We start from the raw sequence: 19474 nt of genomic DNA on the forward strand, positions 1-19474 counted from the left end.
CTGGCTGAACATCTACCATGTGTTTTCTCTCCCCTTCTGTCCAGAGATGAAGATGTATTCACTTGCTGTCACCCCGAATGGGCACCTGGAGGGCAGGGGAAGCATGCCACCCCCTATAATCATGCGCACCGCTGCCACACCGATGCCCACACCGAAGTGTTCCCCACACATGGATTCAGTGCACACTTTTGTGGACTCAAGGAGAGGGAGTAATGCTTCTCTAGATCCCCTGACCTACGACCAGAAGTCCTCGGTAGGTTTTCAAGACTAACTACTCTCTCTCAAGTGCCTGAAAGTAGCACGGGTGTTGCATGCATGAAGTTCTATACAGTGATTCTGGTTTGGTGCTTCTGGTGCTGCCACAACTCAGCAGGGCCAGCTGCTGTGTTCCTCACTGTGTGTACGCTGCTGTAAAATGGAGAAGGCAGAGGGATGGGAAATACAGAAAGGCAGGAGAACAAATTCCAGAGGGAGAAATGAGTGGGTGTGGGACACTGGCAGGACAGTGACAGTATGACGTTCAAGGACAGTGAGTATGTGAAGTAGGCAGAGAGGGATGTGCTGGGATTCAGTGTTTTCTTGCCCAACATCTGATCAGAAGTCCATGCCAAGCCTCCTCCCTGGAGAGCAGCAATGTGAAATAGGTCACAGGTTCATGCAGCTGGCTTAGCAAACCACTCTGAGGAGAAGCAGGCACCTTTTGCCAAACCTGCTGGCCATGCTATGCTGTCATGGTATCAAGTGTACCCGTGGAGCAGAGTGAGATCAGTGTTTTAGGGTTGGAGCTGGAATCTGCAGGAAATGAAGCATTTGACCCCAACAGCTGAGCCCCCTTTATTGCACGGCAGCCCTGTTGGAGGGAAAACAAAATGTGAGCAGACTGATTGCCACTGGGAACAGCTCACGGAGCAGAGATCAGGCTGGAGCTGGCTGGTGTGGCAACTGATTGTATTTTGCCTGCAACCAGGGAGCAGGAGGGCAGCTCTGTGAAAACAGAGGGAGCAGAATTAATAGACAAAGTGGATTTCTGCTGCTGTTTATCTGTCCTATTCCTCTGCTCTGTAACTGCAATATCATGTTCAAATCAAGGCAGCAGACTGTGAAGGCACTTTATACAGAGACAGTCACTATCCCTTTGGTAAGCTGCTTAGTCAAGGTAGTGCTTTTGAAAAGAAAATAGAGATGACTGCTGTTTGCCTTGGGGTTTCATGGGATTGTGAGTAGTTGGAGAGGGTTGTTCATGGTTTGAATCCTTTCTCTGAGAACACATCAGTGCCAACAGCCAAAGGAAGATGAAGCAGTCAAAGGAGAGCTGGCCAACACTGAGGAACAGGAGGAGAAAGGCAGTTTGCCTTGTTTCTGTGCTGGGAGGAAGCCATGAAGGGAAAAAGGAGTTTTCCTTCTAGTCTTCCTGTGCTGACCTTAAGTGTTCTTAGTATAGCAATCACCTGCCAACCAAATGGCACTAAGACACTGCTCACAGCCAGGAATTCACTGTGAGAAAGACATTCATTCTACCTCCTTATGCAGCAAATTGAAGAGAAAGCAATGCAAATTTGGGCACAGTTTTCAAGTGACACTTGGGTGATTGGGTGCCAGCACCCTTCTGGAAGCCAAGGAGGTTGTGCACTGAAACCACTTGGAAGTGAGGAAAGAAAATGCTGTTTTGGCAGTTAGCATCTTTGGGTTTAGTTCTTATGCACAACTGACATTACCAGGAGAGTAGGAAGTGATAAAGCATGTAAGCTTTGTAACTGTGCTGTGAGTGTAGTTCAAGGAGTGCCTTCACAGTGGGTGCTTAGTTCCCATCTAAAGACATTGGTGTGATGAAGTCGGAGCAGTAAGGAAGGCTGGAAGGGGAAGACACGCTTTGCAACAAGAGGGATCTTCCAGTCTGGAGAAAATGCCATACCCTTTACTTCTTCCTGCAAACAAACCCTCAAATGTCTTTCTCCTCTCTCAGTCCAGCCTCCGCAGTTCTCCTTGTGCCAACTGGGGTACCAACAGCAACTGGGGAAGCCGGCGCTCAAGCTGGAACAGCCTGGGCAGAGCCCCAAGCCTCAAGAAGAAGAACCAATCTGGTGAAAGAGAGTCTTTGCTCTCCGGAGAGGGGAAAGGCAGCACAGATGATGACTCCGATGACGCCAAGTCCAGCACGGTCAGCAGGCCCTCACTGCACCGCCGGGCAGAGTCCTTGGATTATCGCAGCTCCCTAGACCTGCCCGAGCTGCTGCAGCTGCCCCCCATGCGCCATTCGCTCAGTATCAGCCCCATGGCTGTGCTGCCTGCTGAGTACCAAGACTGCAATGGCAAGATGGTGCACGTCCCCAGTGAGTTCTTCCTGCACATCGATGGCCATAAGGAAGAGGCCGTGGACTATGAGGATGACATGGAGGATGTAAGCTGAGGGGAGAATTGGGTACTCATGCATTAAGTGGCTGCTTAATCACCACTTTTAATCAGCCTGCGCTCCGAGAAGGCTGATTAAAAATCCAGCTCAGTCTCAGATGTGTTGGGACCTGGTGGCTGGTGTAGATACAAACAATCTATGCCCTCTGTTTCCCAAAAGGTTTTCACACTAATGGTGTGGGCTGTTACATTTCAGTGGTCTCTAACAGAGTGTTCTGGCATTTACCTATTTTTTTGTCTGGCTGCTGTTGTCTTCTTGGTCAGGATGCCTCCAAAAATGAGCTGTAAATCACAGAACTCATGACTTTGCTCTCAGGAGCTGTTTGGTATCTTGAAGGCTTGGAAGTTCAGAAAGAGAGTTCTCTTCATTATTTAACTCTGTGATTGTTTGAGGCCATTTTGATTCTGACACGGCTCTGGATCTCAAAATGGCATTACAGAATCACAGAAATGACACATTCTTAGAAGCCTTGATTTGTCGTGTTTGTATCACACTGTAAAGCAGCCCCTTTCTTCCCCTCCTTTCCTCCCTATTTCACTAGAAAAAATATGGCAAACCCTCCCTATGCCTGCCTTAGCTCTGCCCCAGTGCTGGGACTACCTTCAGGCACTCTGAAATGCCAGGTACTGCTCCCTTTCACAGAAGGATTGTGGAAGCTGAAGAGGCAGGAAAATAAAAGAGGAAGAAAAGGTGTTTCTTCTTTTCTATCCAGAGTTACTGCTACCGGATTCGTAAAGTCCTGGAGCCCTACAAACCAGAGTGGTGCAAGAGTCACGAGGACTGGTCCCTCTACTTGTTTTCCCCACAGAATCGGTAAGAAATCCCAGCCCACCACATCTGGGCAGTAAATGAATATGACATTTATAGCTGACCTTCCCTTTGGAAGGATCCTTCCAAAGCAGTAGCACTGAGTGTTTTATAAATCTGACCCTTGATTTTTAGGTAACTTTTCTGTTAACTGTGGCAGAATTGTTGCATGGGTCACTCCATGCCTGTCTGGGAACAAGAATGGTTTAACCATCATTTATACTAGCCGTTAGTACATCTGGTTACTCTTTCTTTATTTCTGATAATGGTAGAAGCTTTGTGCTTGTGGAGGGAGGCTAGTTGACCACGTGGGCTGATGCTGGTGGCACAGCTGCTGGTGGCTTTCAAGGACATGCCGTTCGGGTGGGAGTCTCTCTCCAACCCAAATATCTGAAGGATATTTTTCTTTCCTCTGTTTCTCCAGGTTCCGAGTGATGTGCCAGAAGGTCATTGCCCACAAAATGTTTGATCATGTGGTGCTGGTCTTCATATTTCTCAACTGCATTACAATAGCCCTGGAGCGACCAGACATAGATCCGCACAGCACTGTGAGTCATTTTATTCCTTGACCTCACTTGAACGTCTTAATCTCGTCAGTGCAAGACCCTGAAAAATAGAAGATGTTTGTTTCCTATCCTCTTTAAATAACACGCTGGTTTTTGCTGGTTTATGTTTTACAGGAGAGGATATTCCTGAGTGTTTCTAATTACATCTTCACTGCAATCTTTGTGGTTGAAATGATGGTTAAGGTAATTACATCTCCATACCGTGACACGCAGTGAGGCCTGACAGAGGCTGAATATCTGACAAAGTTATGATGTGAATGCAGTTTTAAATGTCCCTCCTCTCCTGGCTGTAGGTAGTAGCTCTTGGCTTTTTCTCTGGGGAGAACACCTATCTACAGAGCAGCTGGAATGTCCTGGATGGAGTTTTGGTCTTCGTATCTATCATAGACATTATTGTCTCCATGGCATCTGCAGGAGGAGCAAAGATCCTGGGTGTCCTTCGTGTTTTGAGACTGCTGCGGACCTTGAGACCTCTCCGGTGTGTTCCTGGATAGAGTTTGTTTTATGTTCATAAATCAGGACATTGGGAAAAATGTGTATGATCCATCAAGGCATTGCTTAATAATACGAGAAGCTGAAATATGGTATCATCTTTGGGGAGCTCTTGTGAAACCGTTTGAAAAGAGTGAAATTAGTTCTAATTATAACCTGTCTTCTACAGTGTGGAGAAGAGCGGATGGAGTTTGGAGTGAGTGGTGTTATCATACTCAGGCAGTTATACACTGAATGCCTCCTCCAGCCTGCAATTTTATCACTGTTTTACAAATCAGTCTCTCTCCTTGTTAAACTGTGCAACCTCGCAGCCATTCCCAAGCAAGGAGGTAGCATTGGCTGCGAGAGAATTTGCAATTGAACAGGTGCTGGTGATAATTTGATAAGCTCAGGCATCTATATCTCCTCTCCTGCGCCTGCATATCTAACATCACTGCAAAACAATTTAGCTCTCAGCTAGGAATACGATTGAGAGATGCTTTCATTATTTGAGAAAAGAAATAAAAAGAATTTGTATTTTGTTTACAGTGATGCAATAACAAAGAGTGTTAATGCTTGGGGGATTTTTATCAGCTCATGGCTCCTGTTCTATTTCCATCCTGCTCAGCAAGAAAGAAACACAAGGCTTTTTTCATGAAATTTCAGAGGCAGTAAGATAGGCACCTCTAGAGGCCTGTAGGCCATCTCATGAAAAGCTGCTTGCTGCTTGCTTATGAGAATATTAAAAAGAGGCAATCTTGTTTAGGCCCATGACTGACGGTGCAAGAGCTATTTGTCTGCTGGTCTGTATTTTTGGTGACAAATAGCTTTATAAGCATTTGCCTCCTCTCTTGCTCCCACACTCTGTTCTGTTGGTGGCAGCAGTGCCCCTTGCAGTGCTGGCTGCTCTGGTCACCCTGGACAAACTGTGGCTTGGTTTGGTTTCAGTGCAGCTGTCTGACACACGTAACTCAGGGCAGAAGTCAGGGCTCAGGCAGCTCATAAGCAAACGTAAGGGGAAAAAAGAATTGGTCTTGGAAAATAACTAGGCCAGATCCTATTAATAGAGAGGAATCCATCACACCTGATGGTGGCTTCACTTATTACAGCTTCTAGGATTCCTCCAGGAACCATTCCTAATGCTTTGTAGCTGCAGTTCAGACAGCCACTTTATGTGCAGCCAAACAAGACCATATTGAAACCCTCTGTCCCTGCAGCATACACTTCTGATGTTTTCTCTGTCTGGCAGGTATGAAAGCCTCATTACCCTGCAAGGGCTCTGCAGGCCCCTCCTAAAAAAAAGCCTTGGTGTTCTTCAGTCAATACACCTGCCTGCCCAGAAAAGCTTGCTCAGGCTGGTTACACTTCCGTGTGCAAACACATTTTTCAGACACCTATGGGAGAGCCATTCTCCAGGCATTGAAACACAAAAGGAAAATACGTGTTCTCCACAACACCCGCTCCAGGCCGTGCTCAGAGCATGCCTGGCCTCTTGCCACCTCACAGCAAGCAAGCCGTGCTGCTCTTTAATGGGATGACCTTCTGGCTGTGGAGCTGTTGGTCGCAAGTCCCTGTTGGTGAAGAGTCTGCTCAGGAACTAATTACTGCACCAACTGAAATTCAAATCAAAATGACTATTTTTTGAGATGCTGTCACAAGGTTTGGGCCAGGAGGGCAGTCATGCACTCTGACCCTGCCTTTGAGGCTTCTGGTAATCTCAGTGGTGGCAAGGTGGGCATCGCTTTGTGTCCCTCTGCTCTGTTCACAGGGGCCTCAGGGGACCCAGCACTCTGGACCAAGCTGTAGCGGGAACTTCCATGATGTCTTGCCAGTAGAGAGTATTTCCTCCTCTATTACTAAGAAGTGGTTGCCCAACACAGTGTCTTACACTTTTTAATTCCATCTAACGTAACCGTAGATGTTCTGGTTGCCTAACTTCATCAGTAATCATCTCTGAATGCTGCCTGCAGATAGAGAGGGGCTGTGATAGCTTCACCGCAGCCCAAGCAGGAGAGGAAAAACAAACACACTGAAATGCATTTAAAAAAAAAAAAAAAAAGGCTTTATTGTTTTGCTATTTTTTCAGAGTCATCAGCAGAGCCCCAGGTCTGAAGCTGGTGGTAGAAACCTTGATCTCCTCCTTGAGGCCTATTGGGAATATTGTTCTCATCTGCTGTGCTTTCTTCATTATCTTTGGGATTTTAGGGGTGCAGGTAGAGTATTTCCCTCATCACTGCCGTCTGTAAGCAGCTGCTGCCCAAGAGTTTTTGTCACCTGGGGTTAAGATGGAAGTAATGAGTTTGAATCTCTCCAGGAAAAGATTTCAGCTAGTTGTTAGGAAAGAAAAGCCAGACCCTAAAAGGAGTGCTCAGGGGTGGGGTTGGCATCTCCTCATCGGAAGGAGCATCAGATTAGAAGACAAGATCTCCCTGGCTAGGGGAAGAGAAAAACAGATTCCAACTGTCCCACCTGGCTCTGTGTGCTGGGATTTATAGGGTAGCTCTTTCTCTAGAGGAGAGATTCCTATCCCCCATCAAAACAGAGCAGGACTGAAGGATCTCCTTCCTACTGTTGTGTCTGAGGCAAGAAGCAACTCTGTCTCAAGACCTGAATTTTCACCTGAGTTCATTTCCTGCTGCGTGTGTTAAGTCAGGTATCTGAGTTGGGAGGAAAGAAAAGGAATTTGAACTTGGCAAAAGGTTCTACCAGGGGACAGAAAGATAAATCAGGGGGACAGATTTTCCATAGCTGCTCCTTTTTTGTGTTCTTTTTCTTTCTTTTTGGCTTCTCAAACACAGCTTTTTAAAGGCAAGTTCTACTACTGTGATGGTCCTGATGTGAAAAACATCACTACGAAGACCGACTGCACCAATGCACACTACAGATGGGTTCGGCGGAAGTACAATTTTGACAATTTGGGACAGGTAAAGTCCTCACTGAGGGATTTTTTTGTACCAGTTTTTACTAAGTGAGCATTTAAAATGTATTTTTGAGAAAGGTGTAGAACAACTATCAGAGGAAGCTTCCAAGAACAACGTAGATATCATCAATCAGAGACAACTCTGACTTTGGGTAGGAATGAATCAGGTCAGTTGTTGGTGTTTTGCAATCAGACTGCCTAAAGTTATACAGTTTCTCTTTAATAAGAGAGTTTTGTCTTAGAAGAGCTGTTTTTGCATGCAGTCCCTTTTGTATGGATCTCAACTGTCACTTTTAATCTTTCGGCTTCCAGATGTTAGATTTACAAATGAAAAAACAATAAGGTCTTCTATACTGGCTAGAAAGCCTATAGTAGACACTGGGATGTATGATTACTTTATAAAACCTCGTGACATTTCGCCAGCCTGACATCGATTTTTAATCATGCTTAAGCAACTGGGCAGCCTGATTTGGCCGAGCAAAAATCAATCTATATGTGAGGGAAAAGTAGTGTTGCCAGTTTGCTCGCTTTTAAGCCAGACGTGCAAACGGGTAAAATCAAACCACAGTATGTTGCATTTCTCCACCAACTCTGGGCCAGATCATTTGTTAGGAGCTGTGCATTGTTTTGTTGAGCATTGCCTGTTACTAGTTTCCTCCTTGAGGGCTAAAATGCTAGAACAATCTTCCCTGCTTTTCTTCTTACAGGCTCTCATGTCCTTGTTTGTCCTTTCCTCCAAAGACGGCTGGGTAAACATCATGTATGATGGTCTGGATGCTGTGGGTATTGACCAACAGGTAATGTACCGAGAGATTAAAAGTGCTGCCATCAGAAATTCCATACTTGGGTGACTGGTTTTTGAAGTTCCATAAGCTGCATACATTTTTATCTCTTACTTCATGAAGCATCAGTGATATACCCAGTCAACCCTCATTGTCATAGCATCATAGGATCATGACAGAATCATAGGATCGAGTGCCAGGGAGGAGCAGAGTTATGGGACCTACTTGAGGTCCATGTTAGGCTGCCCAGGGTTTCTGCTCTTATAGTGGCTGGACCTCTTGTATACAGCCAAGCATTGATGGGGATTTTAATTACAACGATAGTTCTTGAGTTGTCCCATGTGTGCTATTGCACTGTGGCTCCGTGGAAGATCTGATGAATATGAGCAAACATGCATGAGATGGGGAGACAACCAGAGATGTGAAAGAAGCATTCTGCGATGTGAGACGTCAGCGAAGGGTAGTCAGGAGTCTTCAGTGAGTAGTACGTGATTGTAACTACTTGTAACTCTTCGCATTCAGTCTTCTTCTGCTTCAGAATCTCCCGTAACAAGAAAGAAATGTTAACAGTATTATCTCAAAAAAATAAGCTGAAACCTGTCTTTGCCTAAAAAAAAAATCACCCAGGTGGGATGATACAAATGCACTGAGATTTATTTTAAGCTATGTGAAGTAAGTGCCAAAATAAATAATTTCCATAAGCCAAGTTATGGAGACTAAGGCAGGTTTTACCAAAAAAAATTGCAATTCCAGTCAGTAAAAAATGAATAAGAGGAAAAATCTAAGTCCTCCCAGCACTCTCCTCCTCCCCACGCAGCTGCACAGTGCTGTCTTTTAGCTACGTGGTGCCAAATGTGCCGACTTGCACACATCTCATCCACATCACTTCTCCTCTCTCTCATTTTTTTCTTCTCCACCTCACTAGCCCATCCAGAACCATAACCCTTGGATGCTTCTCTACTTCATCTCCTTCCTGCTCATCGTCAGCTTCTTCGTGCTCAACATGTTCGTGGGGGTGGTGGTGGAGAACTTCCACAAGTGCCGGCAGCACCAGGAGGCAGAGGAGGCCCGGCGTCGGGAGGAGAAGCGTCTGAGACGCCTGGAGAAAAAGCGCAGGAGTAAGGAGATGTACCTGTCTGGTCGGTAGACTGCGTTACAAACCAAAATCTTTCTGAGCCCTGCCTGCTCCCAAAGCAAGACTTTTCATTTCTCTTTGATTTTGTTTCCATGGGATTCCAAGAGGCTGTTTTGCTTCGTTACTTGGTTGGCGGTACCTTAAGTCTCAGGTTGCCAACACCCTGGAATTGTCCTCTACAAGCCTGATGTAAAGCATTACCTGTTTACTTGGCTGGGGAGCAAACTCTCCTCCAAGCAGAGTCCTGTAGCAGGAACTGGCACGCTCTGCAAGGCAAAGGTGTCCCTAATGCTCCCAAGCACCAAGCAGAAGCTCGTGGTGTGACTGAGGGATGCAGTGAGTAAACAGCTGCAATGCTTGCTGTGCATGTGAAGGCCAGTTCTGAGGGTATCCCTGAGGCTTAATGTGCCGCTTGCATATGATGATGGTGATGGTTTGATTTATCAGTTCTTTTCTTAGCCCAAGTAGTTGTGATGCTTTTTAGCGTCCTAGTGCATGGCCCCGCATGCTACAACCGTGATGCATGAGGGCATGAACATACCAAGAGCCCTCAGATGGGGCTGTCCAGAAAAGCCTTCTTGGGAAGATGTCCATTACAAGAGATGCTTGTCCCATCACAGGCTGGGGGAAGTCCTTCAGTGCTACATGTTGGCACTCTGTTTATCGTGCAAACAGTATATGTGCAAATATTGGCCAGATGCAGGACCATTAAGGTGCAACAGAAATTCTTTAGCTGAAATCTGTTTCTAGTGTATTCAGTAGGAATGATCAGATCAGACCAGAGAAACACTGGAGTATGTGCTCCTTTCGTCACTCAAACCTTCCCAGGGTTTCTCATGTATTAATTCTCACCTCCACTTCTCCTTGGCAGGCTTCACCGGGGATAAACCTATAGCACCTGGAGGGTATTACTAGGGAAACCCCAGGAAACCTGCCACAGTAACTTCCCAGGCAGCTCGAGCAAACAGAGATAGCCTGTGTTAGATGCTGGCAAGCATTTTGCAGGAGTAAGCAAGGAGACTTGGCCACTGTGATCAGGGATAAGGCTGGAGTGCTTCTGGCCCTGCTTGCCAGAGAAGTCTCTTTGCCTAGCACTATGCTGTGTGTGAATTCTCTTGTAAGGATATAATATCTCGTTGTGATTGAATGGCTAGTTGTCTCCCAAACATCAACCCGTAGGTATTCATTCTAAGCAGGGAAATTGCATTTAGATTGAATAGTCTTTTGTCTGGCTGTAAAGACTCAGCAATCAGAGGTTTTGCTGACAGAAACCCCATCCCTAGCCAATTTCCTCCATTCATCCACACAGTTGAATCAGAAGGCAGGCAGCTCTATCCCTTGCACCTCCGCTCCTGCTCTTGTGCTTCTCTTTATTAGAGTCACAGGAGACCTCAGCACTAATTTCTGCACCCTCAGGGCCTTAATGGCAGACTGACCTGGCACCAGACTGAAGGCCAAGCCCATTTTGTGTTAGCTAGTTGTGAGTTAAGAAGGTGGGTTAAAATCAAACCTTGGTCAAACTAGCCAGTCACAAACAGCCTCTGAATCTCTTCGAAGATTTAGAAGAGTTTAACTGCAATTTCATTTCTCTTTTCCCATCTTGTTCTTTGTTTGGGGCTCCAGCTAGAGTTAGAAGAGGAAGCCCTGAAGGCAGCATTTCAAGCATGATAAAAGCAATCTGTTTCAGGCTTCCTGAAGGTGAGGAGGAAAAGTCCTCCTGCTTGTGCAGTTCTTTTACCTCAGAGTGCTGACTCAAGAAGATGCTTGGATAAACTCAAAGGTTACATGCAAAAAAAAATAACTTCAATGCAAAGAACATAAAGCATCCTTAGAGAAAATAGATTGAGGCACAGGTAAAGTGGTGTAGCTTATCCACAGCCAATTGTTGTCCCTCATTAGTAAGTAAATCTTATTACAAGTACATCAGTGGCTCACTGCTAGTCACTGAAAAGAGCCAGTCCTTGTCAAAGTGATGGACACAGTTACTCTGTCCTTTAGCCAGCTAGATGTAGATAGGATGGAGTCAAGAAGATGCCTTGTGCTGCAGACCAAAGCACTACAGAGATATAGGCTGTAACAATTCATTGAGAGCACAGGGAGGAGGACAGCTTTCTGGAAGGGGATCAAGTCCAATAGAGCAAACAAGAGTCTAAACATTTGTTCATGTGCAGGGCTTCTGGGAGGTTACGTCTGATCATCTGGCTCTGAGATCTCCTACCTGCCTCTGTTCAGCCTGGAGAACTCAGCATCCAAGTTTGTGTTGTTAACGGGGCAAAATCAAATATCAGATACACGTATTGGAGGTTTGTTGTATAGATTTGAATGTTTGGGGGTTTTTATTTAAATGGGAGGAGTTGTCTCCTCCTGGGTAATTTAGAAAGCGATTGTATTTGATTTCCAAAAAAGGAAAAAGGAGCAGTCTCAGAAAGATGTGAGATGTGGTTGGTGACGTGTGGCCGTGAGTCTGCTGGAGTGTTGGTGTGCGTGCGCTGGCATGGGACGCTGCACAGTGATGGGGGGTAGGCTGCCCAGCTCGCCATGTACCCCATCTCAGTACTTCTCACCCACGTGGGGGAGTGGGTGGAAGAGAGCCCAGTCCCCATGGGACAGAATGGTGCACAGGAGACTGGTGGTCCTGCAGAGGAAGCAGGAAGCCACGATGGGCAGCCTAGCCGTGCTTTTCCTTCAGCTGCTGTTCCTACCTGAAGAGATAATAGGGGAAAGAAGCACTAGGGCTGTTAACAGCAGCCTCCGTCCATCTGGAGTTGCCCATCTGTGTGCCACCTTGTCGTTGTGTCCTTACTCCTTTCTGTTGTGATGCCTTCCTGTGTGTGGCGACCCTATGTGTGTTTCTGTGTATGGAAATCTTTGGGCACCTGTAGGTTCCTCCATGCAAGAATGCACCATTTGGGCATAATAGGCTGCAGCTCAGGACTGGAAAAGGTTTAAACCTCAGCTTGTCAGTGCCCCATCTGAGCAGATCTGAGGCAAGAACTGTAAGATGTGCAGGTTGGGTCCAGGGTTTGGACTCAGCTGAGCATGGCCAGCACTGAGAGGAGGGAGCTGCCCTTCTGCTTATCATCAGTGTCCTGACAGTGCCCTTCTGGGTGCTTGTGGTGACATGGACTCATCAGTTCTGTCCCTTTCTCCTCTCCCATCACCTCTTGGTGAGTGTTTTTGTAATCCATGCACTGCAGACGCTGCTCATGTGCAAAATAGGTGCAACAGCTCTTCAGCAAGCAGTGGGTTTGCCAGTTAAGTCTGCTCACATGAAGGGAAAAAAAGAAAAAAAGAAGGCAGGGGCAGAATATGCCATAGAAATGTATTTGATGTGTTTTTTAAAGATAGAACTGCATGGAGTACTTTTTTTTGCAAAGATAAACTAGAATATTTTTCTGACACAGTTCCTACCTCCATCAGCTCTATCTACCACTTAAATAAGTGTGCGGTAATTTAATCATCCTGCCGCTCCTAAGCCTTTTAATGAAGTTCTCAGAAGACACCGACTGAAAGCAGCCTCCCCAGATTGAAGTCTTTGATTAAAGTCACATGGATCAGTTTGATCTTCTCTGCCTTCAGCACACAGGGCCAAACCCAACCCACCTGCATCTGCTGAAGCCAGCAGCTGCTGAGCAGAGCGAGGTCAGGTCAGACACAGGCGGAACCTTGGCTTCAAGTGCTGAAAGCAGGTCTGGGGGACACTGTGTGCCAAAAACGGGGCAGGAAACTCCAATTGTGGCATCTCCCAGTACAGAGCCGAGCATCTGGGCTTTGTAGAAGCAAGAGGCTGGTTTTCTTTTAAGACCCAACATAGATACCTTTCAGAGCACTGACTGTAAGCCTTCCTCTCTAGGGATGAGCAATCATGGGCAGCACACAGTGGTATTTAAATTAGCCCATCTCAATGCCGTGCATCCAGCAGAAACATCTGAGCTGTAACTAAAAATTCAGGCACTGCATATCTTAGCGTTTAATATTTCCAACTAGGGAATTATCAAACCATCTTGCTTATTTTTCCAGGCAGCTGCAGGTATAGAGCTACTGTGTGCCAAGCATGCTTATAAAGCCATTAGGGCTTTCTAATGTTTCATGCAGAGGAGAATAATGGAGGAGCTTTAGCAAGCAATTGTAATGCCAACCTAAATGGTTTTTAGCTGAGAGACAGTGCTTCATTAATTTTTATGTCAGCAGAATCGCAAGCAAAGAAGTTTAAATACTCGTCAGAGAGGTGAGTTCCAAGCATTAGCCAACATTCAGAAGTGGAAGCAAGACAGGACTGTGATTTTCCTTTTGTCTGTGTTTGATGGTGTTCCCCTCCCCTCCCATGTTTCCACCAACTCAAACCATCAGCTGCAGCTGCAGGGATGCTTGTCTGCATTTGATGTTTGTCTGCCAGTTGGCCGGCTGGAGTCTGGTCACAGAAGCTGTTTCTGTGGAGCAGCCAGGCACAGGTTGCATTCTGCCTGCTCTAATTAATGATGCATTCAGTGTTCCCTGTTTGCAGCGCCCAAGTCCCTACCGTCCAGGTTCTGCAGAGCCCACCTCTCTGGTTGAGCAGGCTGTAGCTGCAGGTGTGTGCAGTGAATACTTCCACCCAAACTGCTGGAGGGTCTGAGCTGTAGTGTAGCTACGTTGACTGATCTCTCTCTGCTTTCACCCTCTGCAAACCTTTTGCCATCATGGGATTGCCCCAGCCTAATACCAGCATCACCAAGAGCCCTTCCTGCACTGCCCTGCTGACTACCATTAGCCTCGCATGAGCAGTATCTCCTCTAATGGACATTGCATGGGTTGCTGCACTGAGTATGACAATGTTGTTGCATGTGTTTCCAAGCATTGCCAACTGTATCACAGACTGTCTTTGTATGTGTACGCCCCAGGAGACGTTTTTTTCATCCGTTAATCTGGCTTCAGGGGTGCAGAGCATACTAACCCTGAAAGGCATTCCCTAGGGCTCCCTCATCCTGGCTGAAGCTAAACCTGTCCCAAGTTTCATGGGCAACCAGATGACCAGGGGTAGCAGGGTATTCAGATACTGCCCACCATTGCTAGTGTTCTTCTGAGCTCTGTTCAGCTCTTCCCAGAAGTTGTTTTCTCAATTTTCCAAAAAGACATTTACAGGGGGGGGGAGAAAAAAAAAAGCAACAAACCAAGTGTGTCAAAATTCTGAATACACACAAAAGCATATTTTACAGACTTTAGTAATATTTTGTATTTTTATTATTGCTTTTTAGACACACCAGATCGGCCGAGCTCAATAGCAAAGAGAGTCCAAGATGGCCAGTAGGACTTAGGCACATAAGCAGCATGAGAATGGATTCAAAAACAGTTGTGTTTTCTTTCACCTTGTATTCCCACACCCTTCAGCAGAAAAAAAATAAGTCTGTGTGACCTCAGTCTGAAGGAAATGCTTTCAGAATGCCTCCACTCCACTTTCAACTGTCATAAAAAATAGAGTAGTTGAAAGAGAGCAGCAGATTCCGTTTCCTTTTATCTCATTTATTTTAAGGTTTTGGACTCTAATCTGGCATTAGTTGCACTACCAATAAAAAAATCAAAACCAACTGCCTTTCAAGAGTCACTCCATCTGAAAGATATTAACACGATGAGAGGGATGGATTATGTATTTCGCGAGGGCGCTGAGTGCTTTCAACTTCATTTCCCTCCCTGTTTTTAAGGTGAAGCGACACCCTTTTTCCCAACTGTTCCTACACTTACAGCTGAATTTGCTGAAATATTTGCAAAAATGCCCTTTTTATTATGAAGAATCCTGCTCTGGCACAGTGTGACCTAACACGTCTCTTCCACTTGCAGAACTTGCACTAATGCTGAGTTTGACCTTGGGTCCACTCTTTGAATATTTACGTTTCTTAACTTCAGAGAGTCCATCTGAGTGCCCTCAGCCAACTCATGGTCACAGCCTAATTTAAGAGACGCATGCAGTAAATAGAATTCAGTCATGGGGCAGCGTCCAAACGCTTGCCTTGGGACAGCCCTGCAAAATTGGTCATGTGCAGAAGTTTCCCTATTTCAAAGAGAAGAAAGGAGCCATGACCGGAGGCAGAGAGAGAAAATTAATGTGGTCAGAGCCTGAACGTTTTCTAGATGCAATCATGCCCTTGTCATATTTGCAGAGGAGCTTTTCCTGATGGTCTCTGTAGAGAGAAGCGCTGAGCACCCCGCTCCGTTGCTGGTGATGCTGTCCTGTGTGCTGTAACCCTCACGCATGTGCTCCACTTTGCCACAGGCATCGCTGTGTTTTCTGTAGACCTCAGTGACACACCAGAAGCTTTCTCATGCAGATGTTGAGCTCAGGTTATGCTTTTCTCTTACTTGCACGTAACATGTCAACAACTGGTTGAGGTGTGTTGGAGTCCCGAGCAACAAGACCTGCCCTGGGCCTTTTTTCTAAACTGGAGTTGGAGCTTTGCTGGATTTGGAGCTTTTTGGTTCTCATTTCCATCCTGCTTGCCACCCTTCCTGGTTTGTGACAGTCTCATCACATGAAGGTTGTCCCCTAGCTTGAGGCAGAGCAATACGAACAGGGAACCTTGGGGAGAAGAGGACCTGGCTGTCAGTGCTGTGGGGGTCCCTTAAGCAGACCCAAGGAGTTTGGCTCAGCCTGAGAGCCCCACTGTGGCTCTTGAAGACCTCACTGCTGAGTAGAGGCGCTTTGCCTTCCATCAGGTGCTCCGATCAGTTCTCCCAAGGACTTTGCCTGCACTGTGTGTGTGCAAGGTGTGGTTGTGAGAGCTGCCAAGCGAGCAGCAGGGCCTGTGCTCATTGCGTTGCCTTTCCTTGTCTTTTCCTGCAGAAGCCCAGCGCAGGCCTTACTACGCTGACTATTCTCCAGCACGGAAATACATTCACACCCTCTGCACCAGCCACTATCTCGACCTCTTCATCACCTTCATCATTGGAGTCAACGTCATCACTATGTCGATGGAGCACTACAACCAGCCAAAGGTAAGAGCCATCTGTCAATGTGTGAAACGCAAACACGTGGGCTCAAAACTTTGCTTTTGCTAAGAAAACACTGGTCCAAATGTTTTCTCTCCTTATCCCAGCTCTGACTGACTCTCAGACTGTAAAACAGTTCTGTGTTTTAGTCCAGGGTTTTAGAACGTTCTGTTAATGGATATAACAACGAAGCTAACGCACGCAGGGCAATGCGTTTTTCAATGAGTTTGAAATAAACCAATTCTAAGTATAGCCTTTCTTGTTTTTTTCTTCACAAATCCTCAAGTCCTTTTTTCCAAACTTCTGGTATAAATCACATAGCCTGTACATTTGCAGCATATATGAACCTTGCATTGCATTATTGTTCATGGAGCTGTGGGCTTAGTGTTTGCTTTTTCACTGTTGCACGTTCTGCCAGGTAACCTGCAAATGTCTCCTGGGAGCTAAGCCAGGGGGCACCAAGCCACAGGGTAATGTGTGTGTTTTACGCCAGCAGCCTGAATGCTGTTCTGCCTCCATCGTTCCTTTACATAACAGTCTCTGTTTCACGTGTAAATGTTATTTATCCAGATGAGATCGTATTTATACTTGTTTTACATTCACGTTTAACAGCGTGGTGTAAACCTGAAGGCAAACCATCACAAATGGTCCAAGAATTCGGGCTTAGGCAGTGAGCTTTATATGAGATAGAAAATAGCACCACATTCTTTTAACTTAGCTATTCCATTTTAGGAACAGAGGCAGGGAGAGTGAGTGGTGCACTGAGGATTTCTAACATCTGAAAAACTTTCAGCTCCTGTTCCCAAAAAATCAGCATTTAGAGTCAGCAAAGCACAGCCATCACACCGGTGTGAGGAGAACAGCTTTCCTGTGGTTTGAGGCTTCCTCTGTCAACAGAGCATAAAAGCCTTTTTCTCCTCCTCTGATGCATTTTATTTCCAACTGTGTCTGTTTTGAAGTTCATTGTTGTTATTTTTTATTGTAAGAGACCTGTACTTCATTTAACTTAATTCCCCTTCCCTCCCTCCTCTCTCCAAATCCTTACTCAACCAAAGAGCTGTTTTACTCTGCAGCTATCTATTTTAAGATCCAAGCAAGATTCTTTTGCTATTGTTGGCCTCTAATTCCAATCAAATCCATTATAAACACTCATCATCTTGAAGTATAAACACTGTGGATTCCTGACTTCCGAGAGCAGCTCTATAGAGAGTGAACATTGCACCAAATATGGATATATTTGCCCAGCTTTAGAGATGTAACATTTTTCAAGAAGGCAAGACTTAATCCATCTCCAATATTATATATTTTTCCTGAGTGCTTTAATCAAAGCCATTGTCCTAAGGATTGCCATGCAGGAATGAAACCATCCATTAAGGCCGCTCAGAAAGAGTAAACTTTTTTAGTGGGAAAGTGATGCAGTTTTCTCTCTGCCCCGGACCCTGAGCAATTTATGTAGTGAAGCTGGAGGACTGATGGCTCTTACTGTTCTTAGCACATCTAATATTAGTGCTTGTGAAGGTTTGGTCTGCATCGGTGTCTAATACTGTGTTTTGCTGTGTAATTTAGGGCAATTTTGTACCAGAGTTCTGCAGTCTGTTACGTCACTAGTTCTTACATCTCTGTGCTTTCCTACCCTTGTGTCTGCCAGTCCCTGTGCACTGGAATTGAGGAAAGGGCAGATTGATTTAACTGTTGCCTCTCTTTTCAGTCTCTGGATGAAGCCCTGAAGTACTGTAACTACGTGTTCACCATAGTTTTTGTGTTCGAGGCAGTCCTGAAGTTGGTGGCATTTGGTTTTCGAAGGTTCTTTAAGGACAGGTGAGAGTATTTTAAACTTCTTTGTAATTGGGACAGAGCTGTAGTGACCCAGTTTCAAAGCTAGCTGCTGAATAAATGTAGCATCACTACAGTAGTACCGCATGCTGTGCGCAAGGGAGAGCAAAGGGCTGCCTCTCCATGGGTGCAAACTTCATAGCATGAGAACTAAAAATCCTAAAAGCAGCTGGGACTGCTTTGCAGAGGGAATTCAGGAAATCCTACAAAATTCTAGACCCCCTCCTTCTGTCATTATCTGCTCTGTCAGACCTGACCAGCCCAGCCTAGCGGTCAGAAAACCCGTTGGCATTAATGTAGTCCTCAGTAGAGTAGTTTTGGCAGCATGCTCTCACAGAGTTCTACAGGCAAGTCTGTTCTGCTGCTGGACCCACCCATTCCATCGGTAGGCTGCTGGCTTTAGAGAAGCCCTTGGCAAAGGTAAAGACAGTTGTGTTCAGCCCCACTGCCTTCAGATCCTAGCTTCAGAGACCTTCAGATCATATTCTACCATGCAGCCAGAAGCGACTGTGTGTGAGAGCACATTATGGTCTGGCAACTTGCTGGGGAGCAGGGTGAGATCAGACACTTTTCCACAAAACCAGTGGGTTTGGTTCATTTACCGTGCCTGGGTGGTGGAAGCTGCTATGAGCAACGTTGCTTAAGAGGGAAATTGCATTGGAAAGACACTCAGTCTCACATCTGACTGTATTGCAGTACTGGTGTGGAAGGTCCTCAGCAATTGTTAGGCTGTAAATCAGTAAAGATACTCAAGTGGAGTAATTTAATTGAAGGAGCAGGTGACACAACATGGTAGCAGCTGTGCTACATCACATTGAAGGTACAGCTAGCCTAATATCTTGTCCCTGCGACTGGATACCAAGGGGCAATAGGAGCCCCAGCATTGGCAGTAGCACTTCCCAGTATGGGATCCCAGCCAACAGCAGCTTGTTGCTCAGGGCTGTGTGCCAGCTTCAGTGAGTTGGTTTTATACCACATAGAAGATCACGGGCATAGAAGGTACAACAGCAGAGAGACCTTTGGAATTTGCTTGTGATTGATTTTAGAAGTTAATTCTCTGTTTTTGGATGGCTGTCAACATGCAATTAATAATTTTTCTTATTGTCCTTCTTCTCTTTGTCTTATTAGATGGAATCAGCTGGATTTGGCCATAGTTCTCTTATCAATTGTGGGAATCACGCTGGAGGAAATTGAGATGAATGCTGCACTGCCCATCAATCCCACAATAATACGCATCATGCGGGTGCTGAGAATAGCAAGAGGTACGGCCTGCTCCGTAGGTCTTCAGCCATCCCTCCAGACACGCCAGGAAACGGTTTGGCCATTTGTTCTTCTAGTCCTGCTGTTTCATTTTCAGTTTGAAGACAGTTAGGAGATAAGCCTGCAGAATGTTGATTCAGAAACAAGCCGGGTGGGGTTTTGTGGGTGTTTCAAGAGGTGTCTCAGATTGGTCTCTGATTCAGACCTGGGCTCTCTGTCTTTCTGTGCCAATACCAGACAAGGTCAGAAACTGAGAGAGAATCACCAGTGGTGGAGGATCGAAGTTTGAGATGATGCTTTCTCCCCAGCAAAGTGTCTCCCCTTTGGTCT

General features: G+C 45.9%; 1 protein-coding gene across 1 annotated transcript in view; it reads left to right on the forward strand.

Annotated features, from left to right (window-relative positions):
- The window catches only part of CACNA1H (calcium voltage-gated channel subunit alpha1 H), a gene marked incomplete at both ends in the record, with an annotated part of 200899 nt that overhangs the window by 160293 nt on the left and 21132 nt on the right, over positions 1-19474 (forward strand). Inside the window, 13 exons of the mRNA XM_079542685.1 lie at positions 45-253; positions 1964-2398; positions 3123-3223; positions 3642-3765; positions 3898-3966; positions 4077-4261; positions 6341-6467; positions 7053-7178; positions 7882-7971; positions 8882-9095; positions 15906-16057; positions 17760-17869; positions 19013-19146. Coding sequence (XP_079398811.1) covers positions 45-253; positions 1964-2398; positions 3123-3223; positions 3642-3765; positions 3898-3966; positions 4077-4261; positions 6341-6467; positions 7053-7178; positions 7882-7971; positions 8882-9095; positions 15906-16057; positions 17760-17869; positions 19013-19146 — 2076 coding nt within the window. The remainder of the gene's footprint in view (positions 1-44; positions 254-1963; positions 2399-3122; positions 3224-3641; positions 3766-3897; positions 3967-4076; positions 4262-6340; positions 6468-7052; positions 7179-7881; positions 7972-8881; positions 9096-15905; positions 16058-17759; positions 17870-19012; positions 19147-19474) is intronic.

Source organism: Tetrao urogallus (genome assembly GCF_951394365.1).
Source record: "Tetrao urogallus genome assembly, chromosome: 15".
NCBI classification, from domain to species: domain Eukaryota; kingdom Metazoa; phylum Chordata; class Aves; order Galliformes; family Phasianidae; genus Tetrao; species Tetrao urogallus.